The sequence below is a fragment of the Bison bison genome, unplaced genomic scaffold (genome assembly GCF_000754665.1).
Source record: "Bison bison bison isolate TAMUID 2011002044 unplaced genomic scaffold, Bison_UMD1.0 scf7180017864034, whole genome shotgun sequence".
NCBI lineage: Eukaryota > Metazoa > Chordata > Mammalia > Artiodactyla > Bovidae > Bison > Bison bison.
The window spans coordinates 7,418,996-7,431,342 of record NW_011494606.1 but is presented as its reverse complement, the minus strand read 5'-3'; the positions used below and the strand labels follow the sequence as shown (position 1 = coordinate 7,431,342).

The 12,347-nt window shown below is 35.1% G+C and overlaps 1 protein-coding gene across 1 annotated transcript in view; it reads right to left on the bottom strand.

The window, feature by feature from the left end:
* The window catches only part of GPR137C (G protein-coupled receptor 137C), a 60,814-nt gene that overhangs the window by 3,881 nt on the left and 44,586 nt on the right, over positions 1-12,347 (bottom strand). Inside the window, exon 4 of the mRNA XM_010834577.1 lies at positions 614-763. Coding sequence (XP_010832879.1) covers positions 614-763 — 150 coding nt within the window. The remainder of the gene's footprint in view (positions 1-613; positions 764-12,347) is intronic.

Here is a 12,347-nt window from a genome sequence, read left to right as displayed (position 1 = left end):
CTTGAGAGTCCCTTGGCCTGCAAGGAGATCCAACCAGTCCATTCTGAAGGAGATCAGCCCTGGGATTTCTTTGGAGGGAATGATGCTGAAGCTGAAACTCCAGTACTTTGGCCACCTCATGCGAAGAGTTGACTCATTGGAAAAGACTCTGATGCTGGGAGGGATTGGGGGCAGGAGGAGAAGGGGACAACAGAGGATGAGATGGCTGGATGGCATCACCGACTCGATGGACATGAGTCTGAGTGAACTCCGGGAGTTTGTGATGGACAGGGAGGCCTGGCGTGCTGCGATTCATGGGGTCACAAAGAGTCGGACACGACTGAGCGACTGAACTGAACTGAAAATAGATTAATGACCAATAGATTTAATACACTGTTAATATTATTCACAAAAAGAAAATAAAATACTATTTTGGGAGAAGTTCTCTCTGAAGAATGATTTCAACTGCTACATATGAATGAGAATTTTTAAACATAGAACTTTGAAGTATGATTACTGATAGTGGCTAGAGATTCCATAAAAGTGTTTGTAAGTCAAACACTCAAAACATTCTCCTAGTCAGGCTAACTTCATTATCATACACTTAGATTTGCAATACATGTTAGGTTCTTACCTTATCTGAAAGATTATCCCAGCCATAATTAAATGGACTTTCTAATGTATCCTGAGATATGGTGATCACCACCAAATTATAACATGCTCTTGAAGAGTACAGAAGAATGACCACAGAGCCTACGACAACAGTCTGGCATAGAGACATACCCTAAAAGAAATAAAAGTCATCATCACAACAGTCTGCACATTTATCATGATATACATTGTCCATGTACAATATAGTCACCTCTTGCAATGCACCCCTAGAAAACACTGAGTGAGTGCCAGTTGAAATCAACTCTTGATTATCATGCTTTACAATTCCTATTTTTAGAACCACTTGTGTTTCAACTACCCTGTTAATACATATAAGTTCTTTGTCAACTTTCCCAGCAGCAGCTGGAGGAAGATTTTGTTCGGCCAAGGTTACCTTACTCCTTTAAGTAATATATGAATAAACAAGTTGGCAAATGATTGATGTTAATCAGAGAGGTAGTTTAGGCACAATGAGAAAAGAATGGGAGATAGAAACATTAGTCCATTTGATACATTTAATTTCCAATAAGAAGCAAAATTAGAATAGAAACACAATTCCTGTACTATTTGCTTTGTTCTATTAGAGTTGATGTTAATCCTCTGTTGATATTGTTATGTTGATGACAAAATGATGCAGGCACCCAAATGCACTTTCAAATCCAAAATATTTTAATACTAAAGCTTTCACCATTTCCTGAAATATAGAAAGAAAGCCTTACATAACAGTGGTTATAACAGTGGTTGTCAGCTGGAGTGTGTATATTGGAGAAGGGTGTGGTATCCACTTTTGCAGAGATTCTTAACCTGAAATATTTGAATACAGTTGGTTTCCTTTGTAATCCTATTTATCTTAAAGACATTATTCTGAAAAGTGACACAATTGCCAAACATATATTGTGAAAAACACCTAATATGGTGTTTTGGAAGTTTGTGTTTTAGTGTCACAATGATTAAGCGGAAATGATGGCATTCACCACACAAGGGCCAGGGCTGCTGGATGATTGACAATTTACAGGAGAGTTCTCCACGTAAGAGAATTATCTGACCTTCATAATGTCCCCATGTCCTCTTGGACATTTATGAAGATGAAAAACTTATCCATAATGATCTGAGCCAGAACCTAAATCTGTTTGAAATATAAACAGAGTTTGTGCTTACACAGTTTTAAACAGATGCCAACATATCCAGAAACACACATAACATGTAAATCGAGGGAAATTTGTCCTTTGTTTTTTGTTCAGACCTTTATCAACAACAGTCAAATATTTCAGAAAGGTATGAAAGTGACAGCAATACTGCTTGTGGTGTACAGTGCAAAAGCAACACACCTGGAACAGTCTGCATTTATAGTCTCATCCACAGTTTCTATGTGTAGATACAAGCATCCGACCACTGTAGCATACCCTCAAATCTACACATTCAAATATTTATTAATTACTTTCCTTTTATTTTCTCATTATATTACAATTAGGGCAATTGCACTGAATTTTTGAAGTTATGTGTGTATGTATGTTAAACAATCTATTAATTTCAGCATAGAAATAGGTGATTAAAATTTATGAGAAGGTTTCAATGGGTTTGATAGGATTGAAAAATATTATTATAACTGACATCCTCGTAAGAACAACACATTTTTAGAGGTGAATGAGAAGAAAGCAAACTTAAAGATGAAATATATCTTGAAAGATTTTGGGATAGCAACAGCATATCTTCTCTGATCTAACTCACTATTACAGCAAAAAGTATGTGTGAAAATAAAATCCTAGCAAGATTAAAGTTTTTAATCAAGACTAAGCTTTTCTACAATGTGCATTTTTACTGTGCATATTTATTATGAATCAAAAAAATGTTGCTAATAAAAAGCTAATCTAAAAGCAATCCAATTTCCATTTTAAAAGTACTATATTATTACAGAAAAGTAACAAGTTAGAATGCTATAAGCATTATCATCCTTTAATATAACCATAAGTAAATTTATAGTCACTGCTTTAAGAAATACTATGACTGCTAAAAGTAATAACATCTTATAATATGGAGTTTCTCTACTTACACTTGTAAATATTATAAAAAACTGCAAAGAAGTGTGAGCAAAGAATAGTATCAGAGCAATTAACAAAGCAAAATTGCAGCCAAATTACATACTTATAATAGAGAAAGAAGTCCACCAATTTAGAAAACAAATTAAGATTCTTCCCACAAAATATAGGGTCATAAAACAAAAGATATCAGCCACATGGAAAGTCACAGAAAATTTTTCTAAATCGAATAGTCATGACAAACAATTCCACTCAGGAGCAATCCTCAAAGAATGATTCTCCCTTCCTCTACCTCAGACATTTACATACCACTGTTTTAGGAATTCCACACTTGACAAGTAAAGAAGAGTTAGATCTCACTCCGGTATGCTTACCATTAACTAGAGTTCAGTATTTGTTTATAGGTACTTTTAGGACACAGATATGTCGATACCTCAACTTACCATTCATTGGTTTTGACAACTGGTGTATACAAATAAAAAACATTACCATCACTCTCAAATGTTCTCTGACATCCGTTCCCCACCAGCCAACCCCTCAGACACAAATATTCCCCTGCTTCTGTTTTCACTACAACTTAGTTTGGCATACTCTAGAACTTCACATAAATGGAATTATAGAATATGAACTCTTGCGTAGGTATCACGCACTCAGCGTAACGTTTTGAGGTTCATCCATGCTTGTTGGATGTACCAGGAGTTAGGTCTTTGCGCTGCTGAGGTGGACAATTACGGTGACCAACTCCTGGTTTGCTCAAAAGTTTCCTAGTTAAAAAAACATTCCTAGTTTTAGCACTGAAAGTCACGTATTCCAGAAATCCTTTGAGTCCCTGGCAAACCAGGACAGTCAACCCCACTAATTCCACTGTATAATTAATTACATGAATTTGTTTATACGAGAATTTGTTTATTCACTTTTTCTGTTGGTGGACTGTTTCTGTGAATGTTCTTACTCAAATCTTTTTGTGGACATATTCTTTCGCTTTTCTTGGGTAAATACCTCAGGATGGAATTGCTGGGTCATGTGATAGGTTTAAGTTCAGCTGTATAAGAAACTGCCAGATCTTTCTCCAAAATGGATGTACAATTTTATATTTCCAACAAAACATGAGAGTTCCAGTTGTTCCAATTCCTAGATAACATTTGGAGTTGTCAATCTCTTTAATTTTAACCATGCTGTGGATATTTTGGTTTTAATTTGCATTTCCTCAGATGACTAACGATACTGTTTATTGGCCATTTGTACATCTTTTGTGAAAAGTCTGTTTATATCTTTGACCATTTTAAAATTGGGCTGTCTTTTTAAAAATTATTGAGTTGTAGACAGTCCCTGCATATACTGGAAATGATTCCTTGTCAGATGTATGCATTGCAAATATTTTCTTAAAGTCTGTGGTTTGCCTTAGCATATTCTTAGTCTTGCCTTTTGATGGGAAAACTTAATTTTGATTAAGTCTAATTTATTATTATTCTTTTGTGATTACTTTCAATGACCTGCTTAAGAGATCTTCTAAAGGAAATTAGTCCTGAATATTCATTGGAAGGACTGATGCTGAAGTTGAAACTCCAATACTTTGGCCACCTGATGCGAAAACTGACTTATTGGAAAAGACCCTGATGCTGGGAAAGAGTGAAGGCAGGAGGAGAAGGGGATGATAGGGGATGAGATGGTTGGATGGTATCACTGACTCAATGGACATGAGTTTGAGCAAGCTCCGGGAGTTGGGGATGGACAGGATAGCCCAGAGTGCTGCAGTCCACGAGGTCACAGTCAGACATGACTGAGTGACTGAACTGAACTGAAGAGATCTTTGCCTGTATCCAAATTGCAAAGATAATCTCTTATGTTTAGTTTTAAAAGCTTTAGACTTTTTGAATTATATTTAAATTTGTGACCCATTTTGAATTTTTGTGTGTATATGAGATGCAGCTAGAGGTTCATTTTATTTCATGTGGATATCCAGTTGTTCCAGCACCATTAGCTTTCCCTTTGAATTGTTTTAGCACCTTTGTCAAAAATCAAGATTGTTTCCAGGCTCTCTATTATGTTTGTCTTTGTTTTAATTACTATGGTTTTACACTGTTTCCGGAGAAGGCAATGGCACCCCACTCCAGTACTCTTGCCTGGAAAATCCCATGGACGGAGGAGCCTGGTGGGCTGCCGTCTATGGGGTCGCACAGAGTCGGACACGACTGAAGCGACTTAGCAGCAGCAGCAGCAGTGGCACACTAAGTTTCAAAGTCATGTGGTCTAACTCTTCTTTTTCAGAATTACCTTCTGCATTGTTCGCTACAATAACCGTTAGCCACATGTATTTACATAATCACATTTAAACACGTTAAATGAAAAGATCAGTTCCTTTGTAGCACTAGCCCTCTTTCAAGTGCTCAATAGTTACATATTGGCTAGTACAGATACAGAATATTTTCATCATCACAGAAAGTTCTATTGGAAAGCACTACTTTTTTAAGTATTTTAGGTCCTTTGTATATCCATATAAATTTTAGAATAAATTTGTCAATTTCCGTTTTTTAAAGCCTCAAGGTACAATTATAATTGGGATTGCATTTTATTGATCTTTTGTGTGGAAAACTGTCATCTTAAAAATACTGTATCTTCTAATCCATAAATAATGGTCTTTAATGATTTAGATCTTTAATTTCTCTCAGCAATATGTAGTAGTTTTCAGTATAGAGGTACTGCTTATTTTTTGCAAAATTGATTCCTAAGTATTTTGGGTTTTTTATGCTATAGAATTGCTTTTTGAATTTAATTTTCAAACTGATTATACCTTGTGTATGTATGAAAATCATGTAATTTTGCATTTTGACTTTGTATCCTGAGTACTTGCTATATTCATGATTCCTCGGGATGCTCTACTTAAACAACCATGTTATCTGCAATTAGAAACAGTTTTCTTTTCTTTTTTTTTGATGGGCTAGGTGGTTTTTAAAAAATATTAACTTATTTTAATTGGAGTATAATTAGTTTACAATATTGTGATGGTTTTTGCCATACATCAACATGAATTGGCCACAGGTATACATGTGTCCCCCCATCCTGAATCCCCTTCCTGCCTCCCTCCCCACCCTATCCCTCTGGGTTGTCCTATTATACAGAGTGAATTAAGTCAGAAAGAGAAAGTCAAATACTGCATATTAATGCATGCATATATATGGAATTTAGAAAGATGGTACCGAAGATCCTATATGCAGGGCAGCAAAGGAGTCACAGATGGAAAAAACAGTTTTACTTCTTAATTTCTAATTTTATACCTTCTGTTTTTGTTTTATTGGACTATTGAATAGAAATGGTGAGAACGGACTTCCTTGCTTTGTTCCCAACCTTAAGGGTAAAACATCCAATACTTTCAGTGTGACACAGATTGCAGGGTTTTTAGAGATGTCTTTTATCAGATTGAGGAATATTCCTTCTATTCCCTATTAGCTTAACGTTTCATTGCGGTTATTTTTAAATCATGAAGCGTGCTGAATTTTGTCAGATGTTTTTGCTACATCTATTCAAATGATTATTTATCTTTTCTCCTTTGTTCTCTCAATGTAGTGAATTACATTGACTGACTGATTTTCAAATGTTAAACCAATGTTGCTAGATTCTGTATCTCTAAGTACAAGAGATTATGTGTGTGTGCTCAATCACTTCAGTCATGTCCAACTCTGTGTGACCCTATAGATTGCAGCCTTCCAGGCTCCTCTATCCATGGGGTTATCCTGGCATGAATATTACAGTGGGTTGCCATGCCCTCTTCCAGGGGATCTTCCTAACCCAGGGATTGAACCTACATCTCCTGAAGCTCATGAATTGGGACTGAGCATAGGGCGCTAAAAGCTCCAACTATGATTGTGGGGATTTTTATCCCTTTGTTTCTTACTACCTGGTAAGTTCCTCCTCTTTATTCCTACTATTTGGCTTCATATACACATCTATTATTTTTATGTGTTTGATGAACACCTCTTTATATTTCATAATATTCTTTGCTTAACTTTTATATCTGGTAATACCCTTTGTCTTAACAGTTCTTTTGCTTAATATTAAAGTGCCTTCCTCAGAGAAGGCAATGGCACCCCACTCCAGTACTCTTGCCTGGAAAATCCCATGGATGGAGGAGCCTGGTAGGCTGCGGTCCATGGGGTCGCTAAGAGTCGGACATGACTGAGTGAGTTCACTTTCACTTTTCACTTTCATGCATTGGAGAAGGAAATGGCAACCCACTCCAGTGGTCTTGCCTGGAGAATCCCAGGGACGGGGGCGTCTGGTGGGCTGCTGTCTATGGGGTCACACGGAGTTGGACACGACTGAAGCGACTTAGCAGCAGCAGCAGCAAAGTGCCTTCTTACACTTATTGAATGAATAGTATATTAGCTTCCTTGTTCAACTTATATCTATTTAAAGTGCCTTCTGGAAGTCAGAGTATAGATGGGTCTTGTTTTTTTTTTTTTTAATTCATTTTGACAGTCTCTACCTTTTAACAGGAGTGTTTAGTCCATTAACATTTAATATAATTAGTGATATGTTTAAATTTAGGTCTTACATTTTACTATTTGCATATTTATTTGTTGTTCCTCTATCCATTATTTTCTGCATCTTTTGGTTAATTGAATATCTTTTAGAACTCCATTTTAATTTATCTACTGAACTTTTAACTATACTTTTATATTTCTTGTTGTTTTCTTTTTGCCTTAAGTGGTTGCTCTAGTGTAGCAGTCCTTAAAGTGTGGTCCTGGGATCTTAAAAATCAAAATCAAGATGATTAAAAACAAGAGTACTAAGATGTTATTTGCCTAATATATTTTCATTCTCTTTTGTAGATACAGCAGAGTTTTCTAGAGGCTTTATGATATGTGATGGCATCAACACTCTGTATGCATGTGTGTTCTTGTGTTTTCTATTAACAGATTCCTGATATAATAGACTTAGGGTATAAATACATTCATTTTCAGAGATTAAGTCAGCTTGTTCTCTGTATCTTTATTGGGTTCTTGTTAATTTTCTTTAGTTATACCTGATATAGCAGCTAAAACCTCATTATTATCAAACTATTAGGTTTATTTTCTTTTTTGGCAATGCCCATAACATGGCATGTGGGTTCCTAGTTCCCAACCAGGGATCAAACCCATACCCCTGCAGTGGAAGCACAGAGTTTTAACCACCAGACCATCAGGGAAATCCCCAAACAAGTAGTTATTCTGAAATCCTAGAAGAAAAGAAGGGAAAGGGGGATTTCCATGGTAATCCAGTGGTTAGGACTTGATGTTTTCACTGCTGTGGCCTGGGTTCAATCTCAGGTAGGGGAACTAAGATCCAGCAAGCCACAGCGTATAGCCAAAAGAAAAAAAAATGAAATCCTAAATTTTTCCTTGTATCTACATGGCAGCACAACAAGAATAGGTACAATTAATATGTTTGTTTCATAATATTTAAGCATTTAAATAAAAATTTAAAATATTAAATTTAACATTAAACTCATTTTACTCTAAATTAATTACATTTTAATTAATTAATTAATTAACTAATTAACCACATTTTACTCTAAAATGAAAAATTATAATTCTTTTCATATTTAAAAATGGATTATTCAAGAGACATGTGTACCCCAATGTTCATCGCAGCACTGTTTATAATAGCCAGGACATGGAAGCAACCTAGATGCCCATCAGCAGATGAATGGATAAGAAAGCTGTGGTACATATACAGAATGGAGTATTACTCAGCCATTAAAAAGAATACATTTGAATCAGTTCTAATGAGGTGGATGAAACTGGAACCTATTATACAGAGTGAAGTAAGCCAGAAAGAAAAACACCAATATAGTATACTAACACATATATATGGAATTTAGAAAGATGGTAACAATAACCCTGTGTACGAGACAGCAAAAGAGACACTGATGTATAGATCAGTCTTATGGACTCTGTGGGAGAGGGAGAGGGTGGGGAGATTTGGGAGAATGGCATTGAAACATGTATAATATCATGTATGAAATGAGTTGCCAGTCCTGGTTCGATGCACGATACTGGATGCTTGGGGCTGGTGCACTGGGACGACCCAGAGGGATGGTATGAGGAGGGAGGAGGGAGGAGGGTTCAGGATGGGGAGCACGGGTATACCTGTGGCGGATTCATTTTGATGTTTGGCAAAACTAATACAATATTGTAAAGTTTAAAAATAAAATAAAAATTTAAAAAATGGATTATTGGCTTAGGAATGGGGACTTATCTTTTTATTGGTACAAAGTTTCAGTATGGGATGATGAAGATGATCTGGAGATGGACAGTGGTGATGGTTACACAACAATGTAAATGTACTTTATGTCCGTGAACTGTACATTTAAAAATGGTTAAAATGGTAAATTTTATGTTATGTATATTCATTAGAATAACAAATATTTTTCTCTACACACAGCTTCTCTGTTTACTTCTAAGATACTGAGAAAGTTGAAAGTGTTAGAATTCTCTGACTCAGTGAAGAAAGAAATCTATATAAAGTAACTAGGTGAAACTGATTTCCTGTTTTATCAAATGAAATGCAATGAAAACTACCTTTCAATAAGTTCTATAAGTGTTAATAATTTACCTTATTGCCTTTTGCGACAGAACATTTTGTCCAAGTTAAGCTGCAGCATCATTTTGAGATCAATCATTCAGAGATTAAAGCAAAACAACTGTAATTGTAAATGCAGGTGTGGTGAGCATTTAAATTCCACAAATTGTTTTTATAACTTTCCAAACTAGAAATTAAGAAACCATTCAGGCATTTTATAGGCGAAGTTGTTATACTGCATTGGGTGGCAAACCAGTCACAATAGCTGAGAGACTAGTAAAGCCTCGAAAAGTTAACATTGCTGAATGCCTCCTGGATGAAACATGCATTACCATTTTCCAAGATAGAAATTCACTGATTCAAAGATTTAACTAAAAACATAGTGATTTAATGTCTTATCAATAGATGTGTTACTATTTTTGCCTTAAAAATAAATAAATCTGATAGAGCAGGACTAATTTTGTTTGTATTCATCTGGTGTCAGCACCAACTAGTCATACAAGAAGATACTCTTCTGGAATGCCTGAGAAGTACTACTGAAATATTCAAAGTGTTGAAAATTCTTCTGACCATTTATCCTGGGCCAATTGCGCTGATAATCTCACTAATGGTACAGAAACAGTCGAGGGTAAAACTGTGGGCTGTAGCACAAAGCAATGCAGTGGTACCAAACAGTATTGTGTTCTTTACTACTATGTACTCCCAGTTAAAAAAGAAAGTTCATTTAAGAATATCCCTGATGAAACAGTGAAAATATTTATTAAGTATTGACCCCCCAGTACCTATCTATTTACTATTCTGTGTGATTAGATAAGATATGCACTGAAGTAATTCTTCTGTATACTGAAGCACAGTAGATGTCTTGAGGAGAAGCACTTATGTGGTGGTGGTTTGACCTGTGAGCTGAATTTGTGAGCCACTTTTTTCATGAAATCCCATTTTCTACTTGACAGACAGCTATGACTATCAAGCTATCATTCAGACTTGGTTAATAAGCATACTTCTTTTTGCAAAAATAAATGAAATGAGCCTGTCATGTCAAAGAAAACATCTAATAATATTTATTGCCAATGATGAAATATGAACTTTCAAGTGAAAATTAGAATTTTTGAAAACCTGTAAGTACCTGTATCCACTGTAAGACTGGCAGTTTCCCAAACTTAAATACTTTCTTTGATGAGGTTGGTGGTGGTATTAACAAAAGTGATTCTGGATATTGTCTAATGAAATGTATCAACATTTTGAAGATCTGTGACCACTTTTCCTATGATCAATGCATGATGTTATAACTCAATCAAAGTGTAAGACAGACCAATGGAGAGTACAGAAAGTTCACTAATATGGCTTTAGATTCTATATGGCAACTAACCTTTAAGAAACCTCCACTTCAGAGTTTTGGTGTAGTATTAAAGAAGAATATCCACAATTATCTGAAAAGGCTATTTAAATTCTCCTCCATTTTCCAACTACATATATGTGTGAGGATGGATTTTCTTCATATACTTCAACCTAAACAACATATCACAACAGATTGAATGCAGAAGCAGACATGAAAATCCAGATGTCTTCTATTGTCAGACATTAAAGAGATTTGCAAAATGTATAACAATGTCAATCTTTTCACTAACTTACTTTTGTTTTGGAAAATATAATTATTTAGCATAAAAACATTTTATTCATGTTAACATAGAATAGATTTGTTATTGATATTTTAATGAATAAATGAATATTTTTAATTTATCATTTTTTCTAAAATGTATATATAGGTATATATAAGTTATATAAACAAAATCTCTTTGGGGTCCTCAGTAATTCTTAGTATTGTAATGGGATCTCAATACCAAAACGTTTGAGAATCACTGCTCTAGGGACTATAAAATATATCCTTAACTTTTCATAGTCCAAATAATTGTTAATATTATACCACCTGGTGTAAAATATAAGAACTGCAACAATATAGGCCCTATCCTTTATGCTACAGTGCTGTAGTTGTTCTATATACTATACTGAGAATTATGTATTATATCTACACACCTAAGCCTCACATTATCAATTTTGCTTTGCACAGTCATATTTATTTTAAAGAAATTAAGAAATTATATTTACCCACATATTTTTTATTTCTTGTGTTCTTCATTCCTTCCTGAAGGGCTAAAATTCAAGCCAATTTTATTCTTCTTCAGTCTGTAAAATTTTCTTAGCATTTCTTATAGTGTAGGTCTGTTGGTAGTGAATCTTCTTTGTTTTCTTTTTCTTTTATCTGAAGATGTTTTTACTTCTTCATGATTCTTAAAGAATATTTTTGCATGATATAGATTTTAGAATTGACAATATTTTTCTTTTAGCATTTCAAAGATATTGTTTCCATGTCTTCAGGCTCTATTACATCTGATGAGAAGTGATTGATCCTTTGAATCAATGTTCCCTTATGTATGTGTCATTCTTCTCTATTTGCAAAAATTTTTTTTTTAGGTTTTAAGCACTTCAGAGCTTCCCTGATGGCTCAGTGGGTAAAGAATTCGCCTGCAATGTAGGAGACACAGGAGACGTGGGTTCGATTCCTGGGTCAGGAAGATTCCCTGGAGGAGGAAATGGTAACCCACTCCAGTATTCTTGCCCGGGAAATCCCATGGACAGAGGATCCTGGCAGGCCACATCCAAAGGGTCACAAAGAGTTGGACATGACTGAGCAAATAACACTTTCACTCTCACTTTAAGCACCTTGACTACAATGAACCTAGGTGAGATTTTCTTTCTAGTTATCCTGATTGGGATTGCTGAGCTTCACGAAATTGCAAATATATGTCTGTCATCAAAATTGGAAAATTTAGGTCATATGTCTTCACACGTTTTTTTTCCCAATTTCATTTTCTTCCTCTTTTCCTTTGGGAATTCCAATTCTACATAATCTGACCCTGAGACTCTGTTCATTTCATTGTCATCTCCCCTCCCTGTCCCCCAGCATACTCTGGTCTTCAAATTGGATAATTTCTGATTGATTTAAGTTCACTGACTCTTCTTTCATCTCCAATCTGCTGCTAAGCCCAAGTAGTGACTATTTAATTTTAAATACTGTATTTTTAAATTCTAAACTTTCTGATAGTTTTAAAAAATAGTTTC